This window comes from Manduca sexta, chromosome 14, assembly GCF_014839805.1.
Source record: "Manduca sexta isolate Smith_Timp_Sample1 chromosome 14, JHU_Msex_v1.0, whole genome shotgun sequence".
NCBI lineage: Eukaryota > Metazoa > Arthropoda > Insecta > Lepidoptera > Sphingidae > Manduca > Manduca sexta.
Genome location: NC_051128.1, coordinates 11,292,203 through 11,317,806, shown reverse-complemented (window position 1 = coordinate 11,317,806; position 25,604 = coordinate 11,292,203). Strand labels below are relative to the sequence as shown.

Here is a 25,604-nt window from a genome sequence, read left to right as displayed (position 1 = left end):
CACCCGTTCATATTGTCTTGGGAAACGATTTTCGTGAACGATTAATAAATATAACGCGACGAACAATGGATTCCGTTAGTAATGGTGTGGGTTATTTAAAAACACGTATCGTATGTACCATTGAAGAATCGCTTTGGGAGAGTCGGCTCGGGCGCTCCCCGGTCGCTCCCGGTCGCTCCCGGTCGCTCCCGGCCGCGCCGCCGCCGCGCCCCGCCGCCGGGCACATCACCATAGCTTACTAAGCGCGGGTTAGAACATTGCGTACTAATACCGCTTCGCATTTCACGTCGCGAGGATGTGTATCATCAGAACAGGGGGGTGGCGGTGCTTTGAGAGAGGCTACGATACGGAGAGTGCATTAAAACTGCGTTCGAAGCTTCGACGGGGCTAACTGCTTGTGTTGTGACCAGGTGGCGCCCGCCCCCCCCAAGAAGATTACAGATGCGACCCGTGTAACAAGAGCCTGTCGTCGCTCACGCGGCTCAAACGGCACATACAGAACGTACACATGCGACCGTCCCGGGAGCCCGTGTGTAACATATGCCGCCGCGTGTACTCCAGCCTCAACAGCCTGCGCAACCACAAGTCCATCTACCACCGCAAGCAGCAGACGCCCGCGCCCCCAGGCCCGGGCCCCTTCTACCCGGTCAACTGACGCCCGCGCCGCCGCCGCGCACCCTCATTGCCATACGAAAACACGTTGCCATCAGAAGAAACAAAGCTGCCATCCTAACCACCTAAAACGCCATAGTCTTGCCCCTAGAAATTTGTTAAGTTTATATATATGAAACGTGTAACGCGATATGTTCCTAACATTTGTATATAGCATAGCATAGTTGTGCATGCGCATCGCAAACTTTATCTTTATATGTATTTATAATTTATTTTTACTAAAATTGAGAGAACTCGTATTGTAATTAACGCTTAGGTGCGAGCGTAGGGCGTGGGTGGCGGTCGGCCAGCGAGCCAGGTGACCGGCCACCGACCGCGCTACGCTCCCACTGAGTCGCCTATCTGGAACCAATTGGGACATCTATGACACACGCATAACCACCAACGTTGCATTCCATTTGAAAGTAAACGAAGCGCATTAGTCAAATTCGTACATACGCAAACACGTTGAATTGCCTCAACACGCAGAGCTGTGAGCTAGGAGGAGTTTAGCGCGGTACATTGTGCCAATTGGTTCCTCCATGTTGGGACCTGTTGGGTGCGAGCGGTCGCAGTGGTGTTGGATACGATCGGGCGGGCCGGGGCGGGGTGGGGTCTGTGGGGGGAGGGGTGGGGACCCGGGGCGCGGCCGCGTCGCCTTTGACTAATGCGCTAATGTTGGTTGTTATGTGTGGCGCAGTGGGCCCACTGGGCGCGGGGCACCGGTGCGAGGTGTGCGGCAAGCTGCTGTCCACGCGGCTGACGCTCAAGCGGCACACGGAGCAGCAGCACCTGCAGCCACTGCACTCGGCGCGCTGCAGCCTCTGCCACAAGGTGTTCCGCACGCTCAACTCCCTCAACAACCATAAGAGCATCTACCACCGGCGCCAGCGCGCGCCGCACCAGCCGCAGCCGCAGAACCTCACCACCAGCCCGGACACTAAAATCAATCCCCAACACAACATCGACTTCTACAAGTTCAAAGATCAGTTCAACGTGTAAACACTACCGCTGAACCCAAACAATTCTTCTATTACATTATATTTTACATATTATTGTTTCGTTTCGAGAACGGTTATATTTTGTGTTCAGATTTATATCGATATATTTATTTGAATCTTTGAACTTGTAGGTAAGGGTTGATCATGACAAACATCACAAGGCTAAGACATTCCAATAGACGTGAGGGCGAGAGAGTAGGGAGTACCAGAGCTCCCTCGTGACCAGGCGCCGAGGGTGCTGACTGTGCTACGACGCCCTATAAGTGCAATACTGCGGTATAAATAATTCCTTAAATTTTTACACTATGTTAAATATGCGACAATAAGGCGAAGAAAAAAAAAAGAAAAATTAAATATTTTGAGAAAAGATGAAAAATCTTGGTGCTGTAAATTTATATATTTAGGCTTAAATTTATATTAAAATGGAACAGTGTTCGTATAGGAAACAAAAGAGGCATATTGTTTCGACGTTGTGTTCATTTTTTTGGCAATTTATTTATTCTGTATTTACCTGCATGATCTCACTCTTAGATATTTATACGAGATTACTAAAAAAATATTTAAAAAATATTAAAATTATATACACAGATTATATAATTGGCTTATGAGGCTTTTCAGATTTTTTTCTTTATTTTAGGTGATTTTTTGTTTGTTTTAAGACTGAAATTCTCAGATAGCACCAACAGTGAGGCATGGTTTTATTTTTTATTTTTCTGATGAAATCCATCCGCAGATAGCACGACACAGATCAAAACCGGTTTTTACGCAAATACAGAATGCACAATACACAAACTGACATCACAGGCATACTCGATCCACTATTTAGATCGAGTGCCGACTACTTTTCTTATAAAATCCAACTATTATTCATTTTGTTACAAGTTTATTATACAAAAACTGGAATTATTTTCCAATTATTCAGCAATGTGAATCGCAAGGTGCCATTTAAAATGAATTATGGCTATATCATATTTTTTTTAGTTTAGTCAGTTTTTAAGTTTTTTTTTTTTCATTCACTAGTTATACGAGAAAAATTGTGTTCGTCCTGAATATTGTTTCGTTAAACCTTATTATGTAGATTAGTTTTTAAATTTTACATATTTTTTTATTATTACTAACAGTGGATAACTTGTTTTAATATTTCAACATATATATACACTATAGATGATAGTATAAACGATTTTTAACAATTCTACGTGTTAAATGTTCCTAAATTAAAACGATGTGAATTTTTTAATTAACGAGAATGTTCCGCAACATAGTTCTTTGCTTGCCATAGGATATTAGATTGATTGTCGTACGTACCGATACCAAACTTATATCCGTTACAGTGTAGTGATCAGCTTCAATATTGTACATTATGGACATACATTTCCTCAGCAAATAACACGAGTTATGTTTCCTAGCAACACTCGCTTTTTTCCAATAGTTCGAACGGATTTAAAAGTATGGTCCGTTCGGTGTAGTTTAAAGTTGAAATCTAATTATAACATATAATATACATACGAGTATATGTTCTTTACTTTCTCCTAGATCATTGATACATCACAATTTTATAGTGCTACTTTTTATCACTGTTACTTTCATAGCAATAAGTATACATTGAATGTAAAATGTTATCACATAATTTATTGTACGATTATTCTAATTAGTGCCTATTTTATATGATTATTGTGTTCTTTTTTAATTGTAATGTGGAAAAAGACATATTTTGATTAACTTTCATTTGAAAAAGTTACGTGTGTTCGAAACAGTTTTTTAAACTGTACTAGGTTTTTTGAAAATCGAACACGGAATTTTGCGAATTTATTTCGCATGTATTTATTACGCTAAGCTATGTTTACCGATTTCATGTAATGGAAAAATATGTAGTTACATGCGCAAAAAATCCGCAAAATTCATAAATACTTAGTTTACGAATCCCATGCTTTACACTTCAATATATGAGAGGCTTCCTTTTAATGATAAAATTTTAATGCTAAACATGTTATGAAATTCTGTTGTTATTGCCTAGATACATAACGCTTAGCCATTATTGTTTACTTAGTTATTTAGTAAGGCTTTATATTTTATAAGTTGTCCAATCGGAAGACTTGTGATTTGGTGCTAAATTGGATGAATGTTCGCTCTTAGAAAAATGTAAGGTTATGGCGACTAAAGGAAATTGAAATTTTTGGAAATTGTTAAAAAGTGGTTAATTAATGTCATATACCGCGACATTCCGTGGGTGAGGAGATAAAAAATGTTAAGTTTTTATTTGCGACAAATCATAACGTTTGAAACGTGGAAATCGTACGATTGTTGTTTCTTTTCTTTGTAGTAGATTTAGATTTAGATATTTTCTTGTTAATTTGGGTTTGGGAATTAAGTTACTTGACTAAATAGAGTTAAGATTCATCTGAATTCATATTAGATATAATAGCGTCTACATGTTTATTTTACAAGTACAGGGATGTGCTGCGATTGCAGTACGGTAACAATATGGCTAGGGAAAATGAATTTATTTTAAAAATTATTCCAAAAATGTGTCTCGGAAAATTTTCTGCCAAAATCTTAATAAGCGCTATAGACTGATTAGAGTAAGAACGCGTTTGAATTTGTACACTATTAGGCGTATTTGTATATAGATAAAAAAAAACGTATTTACTAAATTAAATCATTAACATTTCGCGAAACTGTTTGCTTGTCCGCATCAAAATTTTTAATTCGTTTTCCAAATTTCGTCAACGTTTGCATTAAAAATTCCCGTGGCGCCATCTAATAATGAGAAATATTATTAATTTTTGTAAAAAGAATATTATCATTTTTAGTTAAACTCTTTGGCCACAAGATGGCGCCAATGTGCGGATCGTGCCGTGGCGGGCTGTTATTGGTTTACAAAAGAAATTCAGTCGCCCAGAAGGCGACACAAGAAGTCATAAGCGTGATTAATTTTGGTATTAAAAAATCGTTTTTAAACTCGAAATTTGACATGTGATTGTATGATCTTTCGTTATAAACGTTAGGTGGTAAGTTTTTGGGATCTCGGAGGTCTGAAAGACCATGGTTTTATGGGCGAGTACTACACCGTGTTCTAAGGAGCAAAACACATCCCTGTTGAAACTACATTAGTTAGGATCTTAGCAAGTTTAAGACTGTTTCTGTGACCTGTTTAAGTTTTTACCTTTCTAACATGTTAAGGTGATTATTTTTTTTTTCGAGCGCTCACGCAGCGCGTTGACTATATCCAATGTGTTCTTTATACTTCTTGTTGGCATTTTTACTTATTTTATAAGGTATCTAAATTAATTTATTGGTTGTTGTATTGAAATTTTATATATTTTCCTTTTTTAAATTATTATTCTACAAGACTAGAGTTTTTGTTAACAATTGGCATCTGTAAAGCAGTCCATTCATATAAAATGAATTTTTTGTCTTCCATTACAATCAAGAAATTATTACGCCAAAATATTTGAAAAAATATTTTTATACGGTTTGTCCGCACTTTGTTGTATTTTTGTCACAAAAGGGAACGGTTTTGGGAATATTAAACTAGAAAAAATATTTTATGAGCTTTTCTAGGAAACTTAAATTTTGATAATCTATCAAAATGTGTTTAGAGGCATTTCACGAAATCGACCCTTGACGTCAAATTTGTAATTTTAACTATGTAAATGTTATTGACAAGTGCGAACACTCCCGTTGTAATGGTCTGCGTAGTTATATTTAAGTTTAAAACATATTATCTACTTACATTTCATAAACAGTCCTTCCCCTTCCTTACTTTATGAATTTTAAACATATTCAAAGTAAATTACTCGTAAAAATGTAATTTGTAATAGATAAACTGAACTTCATAAATCCTAATAATTGATGATAATGGCGTTTTTAATAAAAACAAATATACAAAAAAATATATCCGATTGTCAGTTTTATTGCGACGAGCCCCTCCCCTGTGTGCGCTTGTAGTCGGTAGGTGTCAGCACTCTTTTTCCGACACACGCTTCGCTATATAGTCCGAGTTATGATTTCTACCCGCCACTGTTGCATGCTGTTTGTTCTAACATCCCTTCACCGGCCACCGTAGCTTCGCCATCATTTTCTATATTTATTTTAATTTATTTTTATTTATTTCTTTTAATTTTAGTCACTTTTTTTTTCAAACTGAAAGTTCAAAGAGTTGCCATATAGAAACTTGAAATCTCCCGAAAGTTAGGTGATTATTTTATGTTGACGCGTATGGGGACCAACCCCACATTTGTTTTTTTGTTTTTCCGATCTGTTTACAGGTAAAAAGTTATTCTCGTGTTCACTATGCGGCAAAGTACTGTGCTCAAAGGCCTCTCTGAAGAGACATATCGCGGATAAGCACGCCGAGAGGCAGGAGGAGTACAGGTGCACCATTTGCGAGAGGGTGTACTGCTCGAGAAACTCCCTGATGACTCACATTTACACCTACCACAAGTCGAGGCCAGGGGAGACAGATCCAATCCGGTTTTTTTAGTGACTACTCGGACGGAGTTGGCGTGGCATGCGGCAGTACTCATCTAGCAAAGAGAACCATCACGAGACCAATCTCCACTCGTCCGCCGTACTTACCATCACACACAAAGGTTAGAACTTGTTTCAAATAGACAACAAACAAAAAAACAAACACTCAAGTTTCACGTGCTGTCAGAGATTATCGTTTGTCTAACTCATTGCGATTGGAGTAATTGAATTTGTTTCTCCTAGCGAGTAAGATAGGTTTAAGAGTCCTTTTTTGTTTTCTTTTGGTATTATTTTGTTTTGATTGGTTTCGACCATTTTGTTTGAGTTATGTTGAGTACCGACCCCGCCCCGCCCGAGCCAACGGCCCTTCCCTGTCGGGTTTCGCAGTTTTGACGTTGTTGTGTTGCTTGAAGCATGCTTCTATCATTTTTGTTATCACGTGTTTCTGTGTCATTGTGGTTGAAAGAATTTCCATAAGATTTTGAATTATTAAAATCTCGTGATATTACTGTGTAGTTAGTCAATGTGTACAGTGCATTATTATTTTAGTATTTATAATAATTATGAATAACCTCATACATTATAAGTAATATTATAAAGCTATATTTTTCAGAATAATGCATTTGATATCTGAAAGGGTGTATGTTGCCGAGTGGCTGCCTCCCGAGTGGAGTGTACGCGTGTGCCCGTGCGTGCTAGTGGTGTTGCTAAAGCGTCAGTTTTCGGTTTCCAGCTGTACCGCCCCTCCGTATGCCCCCGCCCACCGCCGGCGGCATCAACGAGCCTCAAGAGTGTCCCTACTGCCGCAGGACATTCTCTTGTTACTATTCACTGAAACGACACTTCCAAGACAAGCACGAGCAGTCCGACACGCTGTACGTGTGCGAGTTCTGCCACCGGAGGTACCGCACCAAGAACTCGCTGACGACGCACAAGAGCCTGCAGCACCGCGGCTCCAGCGGCATGCTCAAGCGGCTGCTCAAGACCTCCGCGCTGCACAGCGCGCTCGCGCCGGCGCCGCACCACCTGTTCGACCTCGGCGCCAGCGACCACGGCCCGCAGCTGCCGCCCGGCCTTCAATGACCACAAACTATGGCTTGAACCGGTGGTAACGCTCCCTGTTCCAAATAGGCCCGGACTGCTGTTCGGGTGTATTTGTAATGCGGCGAAACGGACGCGGACGCCAACCCGACGCGCTCGGGCTGGCTTCACATGTGCAATATAACGGGACAATGCCAAAACAATGCAGGAATATGCCGCATTTATATGGTTAATCGTATTATAATTAGTAAAATATTGACGTTAGGTTTAAAATTACACGAACAGTATTGTGGCACGCGGCTTGTAGCGGCCGCCTAGTGTTGTACGCTTCGACGGTGGACTTGCTCCGTGTCGCGACGTCACGTCATGTCACATCACGTCACGTCACGTCGCGTCGCGTCACGTGCATAACGCGATGTACCGACGTTTTCTAGTGAAAATGTCCAAACAGTGTTCAATATGACAATGTAATCCAGAGCAATACTAAAGTATTAATATATCTAGTACTGCCAAATGTATGCCAACTGTATTCTAAAGAGATGATACATTTTTTAAAGATACACTTTTCGATTAATGTCTAGTGTCAAATTAGATTCGGTAACTGTACAAAACGAGAATGTACAAATTTTAAAAAACAGTAAATTTAAAAAAAATTCAAAGAAAATATTTTTTAATGAAACTTTTTTCGGAACGCCAAATCTAAATTAAATAAAATAATACAGATTATTTAGGAGTTAATTACCAAAATTTTTAGATTAAAAATGTTGATGTTGAGTAAACATAAAAGTTAAAGACTTCTTAGAATCTGATTCCGAAAGTACAAAATTTAACGTCTTACGAACAATACGAATATATAAATCTATGTGCGTTTGGCTTCATTAATGATTATGATCAATGTATAAGTAGCCGTGCCTTCGTCTTCATGTCATTCATTAACTTGTTGGAGGATTGTTGGGACAAAGAGACGTGCTACGGATGCAGGGGGCGCTCGAGGGTGTCGGAGGCGTCGCCGAGGCTGCCAGCGCGCGGCGACTCCCAGAATACAGGGTTACGAGTGAGTGCAGTCAGTAGGGATAGGACCGACAGATAGCCTGGACGTGGGTCTTCGAAAAGCTGTTCGACGATCGTATACGTGTGCATGATTTCAAATCAAGAAATTGAAAAGAAAAAAACATTTCTTGTGTATAAAAAATACGTAGTTTTAGGTATTAATTAATAGAATTATATTTAATCTGTATCCAGTTTGGGATTTCTCTCTATGAGTGTATAGTGGTTCTTATTTAAATGTCGACCAACTTAGCGGACGTCTCGTTATTGAAAATTTATTAGATTATTATTATAATTATTCTCAAAAAAATCTTAGGATTACATAACCATAAGATGGCTGCAGATTGTATAAAAAAATATTTTTTATTTACTTATATCGTAGGTAATTATTTGAGAACCGCGTTCAGTAACCACACGACATATCTTTTTAGGGTGAATGTTTACAGAAAATCTCATTATCATGAAATGTACCGTGGGCTTGAACTCCGACATATCACAAAACTATATCTCTATAATAAAGTATTTTCTAATTCAGTGATATTTCACGAAGCCAAAGATAACGTGGAGATAACTTTTGCAGTGCATTTATTTCCAATAGAATATTAAAAAAATATAGAAAAAATATCTTTCTGAGAATAAAGCGTTGTGCCATATCCACACAAGAAAACATTCGGAACATATCAAATCACTCAAAGTGAATCTGGCTTTATATCGAATAACCGTATCAAACCCGCTGACGATCGACGTAAATTATTTAATCAAACGGAAAATGCAAACTTTCTAACCTAATATAATAACTTAATAATTTAGTTTACAATTTATTAGTTATTTTTATAAGCATTGTATTATATTTGCTTCATCAAAATAAAGCTTAGTTTGCGGTAAACAATGCAAGTAATTTTAAAAGTCGATTTCTAACGTGTTTTGTCTTTTGGCTTGATCAGTCGTTTTTTTCGATGAAACCATCCAAATTTGGGATATCACAGGTCAACAACGCATTTACCTCTGTTCAGTAATACCTCAAGTTTTTTATGTTTTGCTTATTTAATGTTTTATTCACAATGTTACACGGGGTGTTTCGTATAGGTTTAAACGCAATAACTGTTCGAAAACATATTTCGCCGGAGCTTAAATGGGAAAAGCAAGCGGGTAGTTTAAATTGTATATATTTTATAAGTTAGAAATACATTTCATAACAAATATATCGTGGCATCCAGTACTAGGGGCCTCGTGATATTAAATAGTGAATAGATAAAATCATTAATGGAAAAATGGATTTTTTATATATTCTACTAATGGATTTATTGATAGTGAAACTTAGACGTAGTCTTTGTAACATTTTGTGCGTTTATTGTTTCCGCTGTGCAATTATTTTTCATCGGTTTGTCTGTTTGTTTATGCTTGTTGTTAAACGCTTTGTTGGGAAAGTTTGTACTTTTTCCCAAGTTTTATTTTTGATGTTTGGATATTGATTTTTTTTTCAAAATTGTATGATCTCAGTTGACAGCTGCGTAAAACATCAACATTGGGGACAGCCGTATGTGATTGTTGTTAGGTCTTATAGAAAGTTCGTGTTAAGTTTTGAAATGTGTCGGCAAAATTTTTTGAACGCAGCGTAGAAATTAAAATTCCAAAAAAAAACAGCGAAACAATAAAAAAAGTGTATTCTGTAATGTATACCAAAATACTGCATTTTTAAATAATAAGAATGAAAGTGAGAATTTTTCTTTTTTAAATATTTTTTAACAACACTCTGGATTTAATATGCAGTTATTTCGCTTTTTCGCCAGTTGTATAACGTTAAGTTTTTATTAATGGGTAATGTTTCAACCAGACTGTGTTACTACGTAGTGTAATACATATATAAACAACAACAAGATGCCTTCAATCAGTACAACTGTAACAATAGCCTACGCTAGGTAAATATATAAGAATTACGCGTTTTAAAATGACGTCTCATACACAAACATATAAATGTATTTGAACATAATCCTGCAGTTTTAGTTCAGTAATTTTACAATTTTGATGGCCATTGCAGCTTGCGTAAGCCCCTATCTTTCATGTCAACCTATCTTTCTTTTTGCGAAAATAATTAAGAATGAAAAAGTAATCAAGTCAAAATCAATATCGTCATCTATATCACAAATGTTAATACAATGGAAAACAGTTTTTATAAATCTAGAATTAAACTTCAAATAGGGTCAACACATGAATACTCGGATAGGTGATATATATTCAAACTGAACCGTTCAAAGTAAAAGTGATAAGACAATACTTATAACTTAGTATTAAACTTGTTTTTTTTTAAATAATTATGTCCGACATACATTTATTTTGAAGTTCAACGTTGACTAGACCTTATATTTAAGCAGGAATTCACATATAAGTGCCAAGAGTTCTCTCTCATATTTGAAGTCATTTTAAAACGCGGCTATAGTGTTATACATTATATTCATTTGCAAACGCCCATTGCAACAATCACTCAAATATAATTTTCAACTCATTAATCATTGGCAATTCGAATTTTACGATTCGATAACCTATTTTGTATTATGAATAGGTATAAAATCAATTAGAATAAGGCGTTTATTACATCTCACCTAAACACACATGTTCACAAAATACCGTTTCACAAAATATCTGTTTTTAAATGCTTTTATAACATAAGTATTATTACCTCCATTATTGTAAGTATTACCTCCAACTGCGTCGTTTATTTTTAATGTATTATTGTAGGTTGGTAGCGTCCCGCGGGACCAAACCGGGTTACTTCACAACAGCAGCCAGGATGTGTCGATTCTTATATTTATTATACTATATTGTAAATGCAAACGAGATATAACTGTTGTTAAATAGTTTTTACCCTACACATATTATTTTTTGTTGAACCATATTCCATATATAAAATGCAATAGTTCGTCGCGTGTTCGTTTTAACCGCGACATTTCGTTGTTTATGAGATGTCTCGGTTGAAACGCATCCGACCCCAGTAACTTCAATAGTTGTTTTATATGAAATGATTTTATTGCTCGGACGGGGAGATAGCAGTTTTTAAGAATAAATCGACCACGATCTTATTGTTCATTAATATAGCTATTTCGCGAGTTTTCTTCACAGCGACACATACATGTGACGCCGGAGGAACATTTTTAAATTTTGTAGGCTAAGACACTTTCATACTTGATATTGTTTTTTATGAAGTTTCGCATGTGTGTGTCGCGATACGTTACATTGTACATAAATTTCCGTGTCGATGTATTCTTGTAACCAATAGCTTTAATATTTATACCAGTATCTTCCACTTTAATGTAATTGTAATCACTCGTAGGGCAATAGTTTTCAACCAGACCGAATACCTCACTATCTGATAGTTACATTTATGTATAATTAACAATAAGGGACAATAGAGTAGCAGATTTGTAAGTTCATTTTTATTTTTTAATTACAGTGCGTGAATTTGTGTTAGGTAGGTATAATTGAAAGTGTAGGACAGCTATGAAAAATATATTCCCTAATAAATATCACGGGGAATCAGATGCAGGCGATAAAATTGAGGATTTTAAAGTCATTTATCTAAGTTGTTGTCTTGGAAGGCTGTAACCATAAGAGTTATTAATGATTTTTAAAAAATCCCGAACTTTGCTATCCAATCTCCTCGGATCTTTTGATTTCGAGTACTTAGTTTAATACATTTTGAGAGAAAATAGTTGCTTACAGTATCATATATGCAACAAAGCCAGCAACGAACCTCTAGGAGTTCTCTGAATAAATTCCTGCGCCTCGCATTCAATTTCAGATCCTCTAGGAGGTCTTTAAATAAAATCCTGCGCCTCGCATTCAATTTCAGATACGACTTTAGTAATAGTGATTCTATACATTGTAGTCAAATACACAGTTTGCGTACTGTACCAAAAGTCCGAATAAAAGTCCGAATATTCATTTATAAAATCTAGTCGATAACTTTCGTGTTTTTTCATATTTACCCATGGATATAGAAATAAATCTGCTAAACTTACAGTTAGATTAAATAGTTCCATAACTCAAAGTGCACTTACGACTTTTTATAAATAAAAAAAAATAAGTATTATATAGTGATATAACCCCGTCTGAGCATATTCGTTGAATACCAGTCTTTTACAATACATGAATATAATATAAGAAATATTTACATTTATATACCTTAATCGCATACACTATAATGACAGTTATTAGTAAAATAACTTTTTATCTACAGATCAAATAAGGCGGCTGGGCAATTGTGTTAAATTTAGGAACTAAATGGATTTCATTTTTTTTTTTATCAGTATTTTATAAACACGTCAACATAAACTCTTATATTTAGTGCATATAGCAATAATGGGCTTCACATCGGCCTTCAATCTCAAAAGTATCTTATATAAACTGGGAAATTCGTAATAATTATTGAATTATATTAAATCACTCTGCATTAAGACCATTGGTCTTAGAAATGTTTCAGAAATAATACGTCGTAGTCCAGTGCTATGTGGTTGTTGAGTGTTGTGTTTTTTTTTTCTTTTAGAAAGTTTACCATAATTGCTCAACCGTTACTTGTTATACTTGAGTGACACATTTTATACACACAGAAATATTTTTTTACGAAGAATTAATAAAAAATAAACAATTTATATGTGAAAGTTAATTAAGTGGCAATTCTAATTTACCGCACTATATTTTTGCTGACACACTTAGTTTTAGGACTTTTTTCTTTTATTATTATTATTTTTTCGTAATTTAACGTATGCACGATCTGCATTTTTATAAGCATTGATATTTTTCTTTTTTTTTCGTCTTATAAGCGAGCGCCGAGCGTGTTGCGTGCCAGCGGTTTCTTTAGAACAAACGTAAAAGAAAAAAATATAATAATTTATTGATGGATAAAAATGACAACCGAAGGCGGGCAACACCGCGGCATTTTATTGCCTAAACTAATATTGATTGTGTTACTATTGTAAAGGTTATAGTTTGCCATCGTTGATCAAAGAAAGAAAATATGTGTTAAATAGAATTTAGTTGAGAAATGAGTTTTGTTATACTTTTAGAAAGTTCGGGATGGATCAGTAGGCGAGCGTGTACAAAATGTTTCATAGTATTGTGTAATGTTCGGAATTAAGGTTTAGGTATGGCGGCGCGCCCGCAGCTTATCTTGGAAATTGTTGTAAGTTAACATCTTATTAAAGTCGGTGAAGACACTTAGAGTACTACTGTTGTAGCTGTATGGCAAGGGTGTTTGTAAACCACTGGAATCATCAACGAAAACAGTTCTACGTATGCCACTTGAAAAAAACATCTATATCATCATCTTCAAACTTCATGAGCTATTCACAAACATTGGCAGAAAGTCTTTTTCAAAATACTATCTCAAAATTATAATCCAAACATATAATTTTCACATTGATATTAAAGTAGGTACCTATAGCATAAAATATACAAATAATAAATTTATTGAAATAAATATTCAAAAATCGCTGACAAATACAACTTCAATACAAAAATCTCAACTTAATTTACAGTTTATACAAATATTAATTGATGTAAATGTAAAAATAGATAAATTTATTACCTAAAATGATGAAAGCGGCTTATTAGTATCTGCTCACAATGTTTCTGTTATTAACAAAGTTGAAATTTGATTATCCAATTCAAAAAATATTGATCGGTTTCAGTGGTTTGTAAAAGATGGTGTCTTTACTTGTTTTGATGTTGTTGATATAAATGTGGTTAAGGAATCAATTCGGGTTGAAGGTGGGCTTTATTTATGTTTGATATTAATTACCAGAAAAATAACTTTACTCAATTTATAATAATTACTTACATAATTATCTTCTTCCATTTCTCAATTTCATAAAAACATTTTTTTTTCTTTTTTAATATCTTCATTAAAAGTTAAATAAAAAAATCTCGAAACACGATTTCGGCCAGCTTGCTTCACATAATATAACGAAAAAGTTCATATGTCTTTAATAATTTTTATTTTTCAAAAAAGTTCTGAACATAGTTTTTTCTCTGGAAGTTGAAGGAAAACAGAACTTAAAGCCCACAATTGGTAGGACATATCAAATAGTCGGAAAACTTAGTACTATAAGTATCTTTGAATCTGACGATTGGTTTTATTGAGCGGATTTACGTTTCATTGTGGAAAAACGTTTCTAATTCTCATGAAAAGTATAACAGTTGGATGTAAAAGTATAAAATAAACTCGCAGTGATTCCATTTATGATCAGTTATTTCATTCCTTATTTCCTTTCCGTTCCTTGGTTCTATATATTTTAAAGCTGAGAAGTTAGCAAATTTTTTTTTCTTAGAATATTTTTTAAAAATATTCCCTGTATAAATCATGTAAAAAAATAGTGCTAAATGATTGTTAAATCATACCCGAGCACTAACAAACAGAGAACCCAAACAGCCAATAAAAGAAAATGTATATGATTACTCACTACTAAAAAATAACAGGCAGAATAGTAAGAGAATGAAGACCATCTGCTACTGTAGCTCTGGATGTATACTTCCAAGGAGAACAGATCACTTGATAAGGGTTGCAGGAGCACCAGGAAGTCACTAGATACAGACGCCTTTCAAAAGGTCGGTGGGGAAATCTTTATGTGAGGCTTACGTCCAGCAGTGGACATCCTGTGACTAATGATGATATATAACATTTAAATGAATTCGCTTGTAATTTTTGTATTATTCTATACGAAGAAATAAACTATCCACGAGAAAACGAGAAAAGAGTCTTCGACGAAAACACCTACAGTAATAAATATAAAAAAAAACATAATATTATACAAAACATATTGTGTAAGAACGTCGCATAACGTTTCCAAATGAGTTACATGATGTACACTGAAATTAACGCCTGCGAGTTTTATAATCACCATAATATTAAGCGTGATTGTGATATTTCTCAACATGTTGCCTCTATTGTTGTGTATGGTGTGAACTCATACTGGTGGTAGATCTCTCATATTTGAGTCCGCCTGGGTAGGTACCACCGCAGTGTCTATTTCCGCCAAAAAACAGCAGTGTGTAGGGGAGTGAGGGGTTATGGGGTCCTGCGGGTTATGGGAGCGGTGTGACTATAGGCATAAATAGGACTCGTATGCGACTCGGTTCGCCCCACTCGCTTGACTCGACAAATCCACGCATTCCGACGCGAGAGAAGGTCGTCGGTTTTTCGCTCCATGCTTATAATATTTCACAATATTCCAAACCCCAAGTAAGTATCAAAATACATATTTATTGCAATTTATGTACATTAATATTATGGACAAATCTATCTAATTTTATGTTCCTGAGTTTAAATTGTGATAGTAAGCTAGGTAATTATGTTTTCGTTATAAATCTAAGATGGTGTTCGCTGGGTAATAGGAGCCTACGTCGCTCTCATTCACCCATCATAGCTCTGATAACCCCATATATCTAAAACGTATTGCGTGAAAATTTATTTGAAAGTGGTGATGACACAACTGAAGGAGAAGATTTTCATGATATTTGCGATGATAAGTCTGAATACACAGAGGAAGAAGCTTTGTGTGCCATCTGCCTTGATACGGGCAAAGATAATGAATTGTGGTTCCGTTGCAGAAGTTGCGGGAGCTGGGCACATCAGGAATGTTCTGGTTCTGATGATCCAGCTGCTTATATTTGTGCCTTTTGTTTAGATTCCTAATAGTAATTGATTAATACATGTTTGAGACTGATTTGTAACAATAATTTGAGAGTGATTTAATATAAAAGTTCCTATTAAATATACAGAATGAATATAAGCTCTCATTTCCCACAATGGAGGGTAATGAGAGCGTTATTGTTTTTTTAAAAAAGTTTAATAGCTGAAATATGGCTTATTATAAAACATTGAAATTATGATTATGTTGTAGTTACATAATTAAGGTTCATGTTCCTGATTAAAAAAAACTGTACTTTCTACAAATATGAGTTTTATTAACAATTTCCCTTAGTAGGACCCAATTCCCCCTCGCTCCCCCTACTCATTGTTGTGTTTCGGCTCAAAAATCATTGTAGTCAATGTAACTACTGGACATAGTAAGACTTAACATCTCATCTCAGGATGACGAGCGCAGTTGTATACCAAATACTTGTAATTCAAGGTTTTGGATGGTGTTTCTACTGTTTATGGGCGGTCGTATCGCTTACTATCAAGTGAGCAGCAGGCCCGCCTCGTTATTCAAAGCAATAAAAACATCAACAAATATTAGTAACAAAGCTGACACAAGAAATTTTTAAAATCGTTTTTAAGAAATAATGGTAGCATATGATTATTAGTTGGTAGGTGTTATCTATAGTTATGGACAATGCAAGTAAAAACTGAGACTAAGTAAGTAACTATACAATTTGCTTCTAAAATTATGCGCCTAAAACTTTAATAAAGCATAGCCTTTGACATATATTCCATATAACTACTTATACCACTAGACGCGACCACTTGAGAGACGTAGAATATGAACAACGTAACTATTCAACAATATTATACATGATAAAATATGTCATGATAAAAATATTAAGTAGTTCAGTAAGTACATAAGTATTTAATGTTATAACATATGTAATATACATTAAATAACATTATGACGTAATATTTTTTTATGTGGGTGCTATCTGTAATATAATATATTATAATATTATAATATTATTATAATAGGAGCAGTAACTGATTAGAAAACATGTAGGTATCTAGTCATGTCAATTTCTTTGATTAAACTATTAATATTTCAATGGAAAAAATATTATTTTAAGTACCTTAATAAGTTTATCACGCCTGGAAAAGACTAATAAGATTGAAATTTACATTAATTATTATTATAATCCAACAACAATAACCTGTTAAAATAGGTGTTGGATGGGGAAAATAATAAAGGCTGGCTACATTATTCGATAGAACACTGGTAATCCCCGTAGTGATTTGGATACATATATTATAGATAAAGGAATAATGTCTGTAACGATGATTTACAATAAATTATTTTAATTTTTAAAATTGTTATATAAATGAATTAAATTAAATACATAATACCTTCATATTACATTATAAAAAATCGGTGCGATGCAATGTCAAGTTAGATATTTATTATCTTTAATTTTTTCTAGTAACATTATGCCTATATGTCAAACTTTATGAAACGTCAAATACAGTATAGTAAACAGTGAACTGTGGATACACGTGTTTTACTGGAATTTAAAAAGAAACAATAAACTAAATGATTACAAAATGGACGCATACGATATATTTAAGAAATTAACTAAAGGTTTAACGTTCAAACATAAGGTTCTGGGTGTCAAAAACGATGTAAGTAACCTAACCTTAACATGTTTGTTTTTTCAATAAATTAGAAAAAATACGAATTAACACCACTTTTTTAGCTAAGAAACGTATAAAACACATTAAAATACTTATACCTGGATATTTATATAAAATATTTTCTAGCGCAAAAATAGCATTTTATTAATTTTGAAATCGTTCTCGAAGTGCCTTCTTTAGATTACAAACACTCCACCTACTATACAATAATATCGCAATTTTAGGCCCAAAAGGACAAAGCTCCGATAAAAAAAGAAGAAATTGAAATAAAAAAAGAAGAACTGAAGACAGAGGACTTGAAAAAGAAACTTGAGTTGGAAGAGGTATTTAAATTAAATTATAATCAGTTATTAAAATTACATTTATTCAACAAAAAAATTACTTCCACGCCTTACTTGATAATTAAAATTAATTTGAATTAATCGTGTCTTCAATATGTGATAACTGTCAAAAAAATCAATGTCCAGTCAGTTACAAAATTCAAATAATTTCAGCAAAATCGTTTCCGCAATGAACATGGCATCAAAACTGTGGGTCGTCACATCCCGCCAGCGCTACAAAACTTCTCTGAGTTGGTTACCAAGTACAATGTGTCCCAAGGTCTGGTAGACACTATCACGCAGTGTGGATATACCGAGCCAACTCCTGTGCAGCGTCAGGCCTTGCCTTGTTTGTTAGAGGTATGATAAATTAGATTTTTTTGGGTTTCCTACATTACTCATAATAAAATGTAGACTTTTACTGTAAAAAGATCCTACCATCATATATATTAGCATCTTTTATTATAATTAGTTTGTATTTTCTTTATTTTTTAATCAAAGATTACTTGTCTCTTTACATTAAGCATGTAACAATAAAAGAATTATTTGGAAACAACATTGTGTTAGAATTAATCATAGAAAGTATTCAACAGATTTGAGCAAAAATTGGCACATAACATAGGCTTCTTATATCAGAGAAAAACACATTGAAAATTTTCAGAACAAATATACTTGGCTAAGTGGTAAATAACAACTATTAAGGCGATACCTCAAGGTCCATTTTCATACATTTTGTTTCACCTTTAATCTGGGTAACTAAACAAGTATTGGCAAGTAAAGAATTTAAATTCACGTCTAGTTAGTGATTAGTTCTCGCAGTTGAAAGAAAAACGTAAAAATAATTAATAAACATGGATATTTCTGCATTTAAAATTTCGTCATATTAAATTTTAAAGGCCGAAATATCCATGATTAATAATTCTTTTTACGTTTTTCTTCAACTGCGAGAACTAATCACTAACTAGACGTGAATTTAAACCCAATACTTGTTTAGTTACCCAGATTAAAGGTGAAACAAAATGTATGAAAATGGACCTTGAGGTATCGCCTTAATTGTTAAGTTTAACCCTCATTCAATACATTCGCTTTACTTTACCATTTACCCTTTTTATGTTATACTTTTTATACTCCCAGGGTCGTCAAATAGTAGCCTGCGCCCCAACAGGCTCTGGCAAGACGGCTGCATTCCTAGTACCTCTACTGCACTCACTAGGCTCTACACAAGGTGGGCCTAGAGCCCTAGTGCTCTGCCCCACCAGGGAATTAGCGCACCAGATCTACCGTGAGGCGCTGAGGTTAAGCGCTACAACAAATCTAAGGTGCAGTGTGCTGAAGAGCATCAAGGGTACAAGAGTTAAGGAACGGGAGGCTACGTTTAAGAAGAGTGGTGAGTCATTCTATGTTTCAAGTTGACAAAAACAGTTTCAGTTGATGACTTTTGAATTTAAGTACTGGTCTTATAGTCCCTGAGAAATAAGTGGCTTATATCATTTCTGAAAGTGTTAGCTACTTCCTTGTGAGATTTCATGGCAGTCAGTCCAGTGTTAAAAAACATAATACATTATTTTAAAATTGATTACTCAAGGATAAATTATGGTCTAAAAAGAAACCTACTTATATGACTATTATTGTCTAAGTCATTCCATTGATTAATTTAAATATGCATAACTACATAATTATTTTATTTTTCAGACATAGTTATAACTACACCAAATCGTCTGTGCTATTTAATGGATCAGGAAGAGGTGAACATTACCTTGGAAAAGTGAGTGGTTGTGTGACATGACATCAAAAATAAATATGTTTAAAAAAAAAATCATTACTACATTCTTTTACCTGCAGCTCCGCCCGCGTGATATGATTTTCCGGATAAACCTTTTTCTGGGATAAAAAGCCTGTAGCAGTTAGAATTTATGTAACTTCCTATTAGAAAAAAAATCGATATTGTAGTTTCTGAAATTACTGTGTTCAAACAAACAAACAAACTCTTTAGCTTTACATATTAGTATAGATTATCTATTATTATTTTTTTTGATTACTGATATTAAGTATTGTGCAGTCGAAATACATTTTTGCATCCTTCAACAGTAGCAGAATAAAGAAGGTATAAGTGCATATACTCACAGCCTAAATCTTTCAGGGTGGAATGGCTCATAATAGATGAAGCCGACAAACTCTTCGAAGGCTCGACAGAAGACCGGTCAGATTTTAGGCAGCAGTTAGAACAGATACTAATAGCCACTGGACAAGGACAGAGACAGGCGAAAGAGGGACAGGAGAAATCCCGTGGCGTTAGAGTGGCGTTGTTCAGCGCCACGCACACGCCACGCGTTGCTAAGTGGAGTCGGCACGCTTTGAAGGGACTTATTAATATTACTGTTGGACAGAGGTAAGAGATTTTTTTTTATATCAAATTCAATTTATAAAATAGTGAATTTACTGTAACAGCACATGTCTATCCTATGACATAATAAATTATTATTTTGCGATGTATCTAATGACACATTAGTTGCCAAACCACGATAAATAAGTTAGGATTCTGTACAACAAAAATATACACATAAACATAGTTACATAATAATTTTAATTTTTCTTCAGGTTTGGATACTAATTTATGTTTATGCGAATGTTAGACATCGAAATAAAAGTTTTTGAATTATATCGCGATTTAATTAATATCTTTTTAATTAATAGCCGCCATTACCATGTAATGAGTAATAAATTAACAACTACAAACGGCAAAATCCGAAAACTAATGTTATTCTTCATTACTACGATAAAAATAGATCAAAATGCTTCTAATTTATAATTTTCAGAAACGCCACGACAGATTTAGTCGACCAGGAGCTCCTTTACTGCGGCAACGAGAACGGGAAGCTGGTCGCGTTCAGACAACTTGTGCAGAAGGGACTCAAACCGCCCGTGCTAGGTATGCAGCTACATACATCATTCATTTTACTGCCAACATCATGAAAGAAAACCTAACTCATACTATATAACCATCGATATAATGTGTACTATGTATTAGATTTGGCGTTCCGAACATTCACTGTGTCCAACTGATTTGAACTGATATCCATTCAAAACTGAATTTAGTATAGTCAATATTGACAGCTTGTGGTTGTGTACGGAGTGGCGCTTATGATATAAGAACTTGAGTCTATGTGTAAACCTGGATTTGAATAAAAAATATTAGTCAAATTAGTAAAATTATTTGTTGTTCAAGTGAATAAATAGGTTATAACAGTGACGTTTTAGTTACCATTTTGGTTTAGATTTTGATCAAATATTGTATATTGACGATCGTGTCTATAGAATATAATAATAATAATAACTTTATTGCAACAAAAAGAACACAGAAATAATAACATTACGAAGTACATAAACAGTAATTGGCATATCTGAGTTTAAGCATTTCAATTATTGTCAGGGGTCCCCAAACTAGGCTATGCCTGTATCTTGGGACACCTATAATGATATATATATATATATATATACCTATAATAATATAATAATAATATCAGCCCTGTATTATATACTTGCCCACTGCTGAGCACGGGCCTCCTCTACTACTGAGAGGGAGTAGGCCTTAGTCCACCACGCTGGCCTAGTGCGGATTGGTAGACTTCACACACCTTCGAAATTCCTATAGAGAACTTCTCAGATGTGCAGGTTTCCTCACGATGTTTTCCTTCACCGTTAAAGCGAACGATAAATTCACAAAGAATACACACATGATTTTAGAAAAGTCAGAGGTGTGTGCCCTTGGGATTTGAACCAGCGGACATTCGTCTTGGCAGTCCGTTCCACACCCAACTAGGCTATCGCCGCTTCATCATAATAATATACATCATTGTAAATAACTTATAGTCGGATGAGATGGTAATCCAACATGACCAGAGTTCAGGCGCAGGACCAACACTTTTACGTGCTTTCCGAGGCTCGGGGGTCACTCCGTCAACTTCCTGACTCCGAGCTGCGACTGAGTCATTATTAAGATAGAATATTATATAAGATATACTGGTACAAGAGCTGGCGAATGATTTTCGGCATTCAGATGTATAATATTGTTTTTGTTGCAGTGTTTGTGCAGAGCAAGGACCGCGCCAAGCAACTGTTCAAAGAACTGATCTACGACGGGATCAATGTGGACGTGATACACGCAGACAGGACACAAACACAGGTATGTAGTGTAGGCTGTGTCGGTTGTGTGGTACAGGGTTCGATCCCTGGTTAAGTCTAAGGATTTGTGACTTTTGTCTTTGTTTTTCAAAATGTACATATAAATTGCCTTACATTGATGTTTTATATTATAGTGGTGTACCATATCTTTCATTATAGTGGTGTACCATAAGCCCTTTGAATATAAAAGAATGTTTTAAAGCCACTGTCTACCCCAGCGCGACAACGTGGTGCGCAGTTTCCGCGTGGGCCGCATCTGGGTGCTGATCTGCACGGAGCTCATGGGGCGCGGCATCGACTTCCGCGGCGTCAACCTCGTGCTCAACTACGACTTCCCGCAGTCTGCCATCTCCTACATACACAGGTACCAACATTCCTGTTTTTTTTTCTCTTATACGGACACAGCAAAATGATCCCGCTGTATCTGATTGTAAGTGAAGTAGGCTCCTCATAAAATGTCGAGATGATTACCCCTCGCCAGTTGCCACAATTATGCAGGCCTGCTTGAAACCGCATACTTAAATTATACCTGCGTTTTTATTAGTGCTAAGAAATCTACACAACTTATTTTTTTTTATGTTGAAATCAAAATGAATAATAATAAATATTATAAGTGGAGTTAGCTTCAGATAGAATGTTGAGATGATAACTCCTCGCCAGTTGCCACAATAATGCCGGCCTGTTTAAAATCGGATGTTTAAATTATACCTGTTTTTTTTTCTTACCGCTACTGTCTAAAATATCTACACATACTGAATTTTTTCTATGTCTAAATCAAAATGAATAATAATAATTTGTGTCCCAGGGTGGGCCGGGCCGGCCGCGCGGGACAGCGAGGGAAGGCGATCACTTTCTTCACCCAGGACGATGTAGTCAACCTACGCAGGTAATTTGATTAGTATATCCAATGACGTTTTACAAATAGACGCACTACATCTATCATACACTAACAAAATGGCACATAAAACGGCGAGCTATTTGCTATAGTCACGTACCTGTACATATAATTACAAATTCGCTCGAAGAAGGAATAAAAAGATGCAGCATACATTCGTTAGAAAAGGATATATATATACATCGACAGTTCCGTAACAACGTTAGTGCCGTACGCTCATTGGCCGTTAAGTCGGGCAATTACCATATTTTCGTCTTGCCAGTATTGAGCTCGGACAACGTATCTATGTAATAAAAACATCTTAGAGTATATCACTTTTTCTTTGGTCTCTACACAACATTGTCATAGGCCTATAGTATACCAAGCTAGGTAACAAGTTGCGTATTGTATCATCAAAATTTATTTTATTATAACTACCTAATATTAAACAGTATCATCAGGTGACCTTACCTACCGGGGGCGACGGGTCCATATAACCCGATTCATGCCGGCTTACCTTTATGTAGAATTTCTGTACAGTCTAATTATCATCAGAACGATTTGCAGACAGCATTTATGTATATTAGTTCCTATATTGACGGTAGAAAACGATTTTGTCGTATCTCGAAATATCCATCTTTACACCAAAGCCAAAAAAACTATTTCAAAAATTCATAACTCAAGTTTATAAAGATAGAAATTGAGATTTTGAACATATGTTGTGTCGAGTACCTTTTCGGAAAATTTTACCATTCGCCACTTACCTTCCTTGTCCCAGTTAAATGTGGGGTCGGCGCCAATTTTTAAAAAAAATCCGTTAATTTTTTTACGATCAGTCGCCTTAACATCAATTATATCAAGACAACCCAGTCTCCAGTAAATGAAATTAGAAAATGGATGTTTTTTACGTTCTCTAACCTCGAATCCCTGGTCTAGGATATTAAAAATAAATTACCTATTCCAGCATAGCGGCTGTGATGAAGCAGTCAGGATGTGAGGTTCCAGACTACATGCTCAAACTGAAGCAGAACCCCAACAAGAGGAAGCAGCTCATGAAGAAAGCTCCGCACAGGGACAAGATATCCACCATATTGACCAAGCCGGAGAAGTAAGTACATCAACATTAAAATTAAACTGTTTTTCGGATTTGATCGCGGTTTTCATAATTTTAGTTTTCTTCCGATGTTTCGAAGACTGCAGCCTTCATGGTCACGGGGGGGCTGAGTTGTTGTTCATCCGCAAAGTCAAAGTTAATACTTAATAATACCTACCTACATTTTATTATTAAAACCGCGTTAAAATCCGAAAAATAGTTTAAATCTAACATTCGCGTAAACATAAGAAATCATTAAGTACATAAACATTAAAATGTTAGACATCAAAATGAGACTAGGTTTCATATTTTATGGCCCAGACCGCTCTGTAACCATGAAAGCTATGAAGTCTTCGAAACGCCGGGAAATGAATTACAAAAAACACGATAATGAAGAAAATTAGTTTTTTGATTCAAAATGCTCTTTATCTCTAGGCGTAACGGACTACCTCGGCGGCGTAATTGTATTACGGTATACTGCTCTTAGGATCTGGGTTCACAGCTGAGAAAAGCAATATTGTTTTTCTACTCAGTATCATCCCCGAATCTGGAATTATCACGTTTGTCGATGAAACACTCATGGCAAAAGTGTATGCCCTCACACTTCTGCCTACGTCTTTGCGGATAAAGGCGTGATGCGTGTATGTTATCTCTAGATGATAGGCCTTTTGTATAAAAGTCTGCAAAGATACCAATGCTTTGTCTATTAAATAACAGTATACAAACAACATTGTACTTTGGTTTAAAAAACATTTAAAAAGTTGCTAATATTATTGTCCTAAGCCCTTTTTTTCATATTTCCTTATATATTACAATAAAATATTGTTACAGGAGGAAGTTAGAAGAAGGCGAGACTAAAGAAGATGATAAGTCCAAATCCACAGAAACAATAACAAATGGTAAAAATAAGAAATATAGGAAAGTTGAAAATCAACCAAATGGTCCTAAAAAGGCCAAATTCAATCCAAATAGAGATGGAAAAGCAAAGATAAATAAAGGAAAAGGTAAACTAGATCAAGATAGAAACACAAAGGTAAAGAAAGGCAAAGGGAAATTAAAAGGCCTCAAAAAGAAAAACAAGAAAAATGTTCTTCATAAAAAAGCTAAGAATGTTAGCTGATGTTTACTAAGTAATGTATAAGATACAGCAAAGACTGTCTGTGCTAAGAATTAAAATACTTCGCATTGTAAATTAATACATTTATATTAATTAAAATTACTTCATAGTAATTTTGCGAGTTTCATTCTAATATTGTAAAATTAGTATTATCAATAGAGTATTATAATTAATTTCATACACAAATCACTATGAAAAATATCATGGAAAGTGAAAAGCCAATATAGATCGCACCTTAAACTTTTAGCACCTCAATTTTTTCGTCGGGGATTAAATATAGACGCATGTACGAGAAAGAAAAGCGGAAGTACGCAGTATACCGTTGTAAATAAATATTTATTATTGTAATTAAGTATATCACATTATTTTCAAAAGTATATCAAAATAATATTGATTTTAATACGATATTAACATTGTGGACAAATCTTTTTATTAAGATTTATTAACTGATGGTAAAGTAATGTTTCTTATCTT

General features: G+C 35.2%; 2 protein-coding genes across 12 annotated transcripts in view; both read left to right on the top strand.

The window, feature by feature from the left end:
- LOC115447056 (broad-complex core protein isoforms 1/2/3/4/5) overlaps positions 1–14,448 on the top strand; it is a 142,960-nt gene extending 128,512 nt beyond the window's left edge. For 7 of the 11 annotated variants that reach the window (XM_037438620.1, XM_037438622.1, XM_037438617.1 and 4 more), the window contains one exon: positions 6,856–14,448. In XM_037438620.1, the coding sequence (XP_037294517.1) occupies positions 6,856–7,205 (350 nt within the window). In that variant the 3' untranslated portion in view covers positions 7,206–14,448. Of the gene's footprint in view, positions 1–410; positions 1,261–1,351; positions 5,550–5,920; positions 6,245–6,855 lie in introns of those variants that run through there. The other 4 variants (XM_030173974.2, XM_037438616.1, XR_005112352.1 and 1 more) reach the window with 3 other exon arrangements.
- Positions 14,449–17,343: 2,895 nt separating this feature from the next.
- LOC115447054 (probable ATP-dependent RNA helicase DDX52) lies at positions 17,344–25,243 on the top strand. Its single transcript, XM_037438613.1, has 12 exons — positions 17,344–17,532; positions 17,769–17,867; positions 18,039–18,224; positions 18,999–19,251; positions 19,557–19,629; positions 20,005–20,253; positions 20,681–20,793; positions 21,947–22,047; positions 22,265–22,410; positions 22,852–22,932; positions 23,885–24,028; positions 24,845–25,243. Exons 1-12 carry the CDS (start codon positions 17,455–17,457, stop codon positions 25,131–25,133), a joined length of 1,812 nt encoding a protein of 603 aa, XP_037294510.1. The 5' UTR covers positions 17,344–17,454; the 3' UTR covers positions 25,134–25,243.
- The last annotated feature ends 361 nt before the right edge of the window (positions 25,244–25,604 follow it).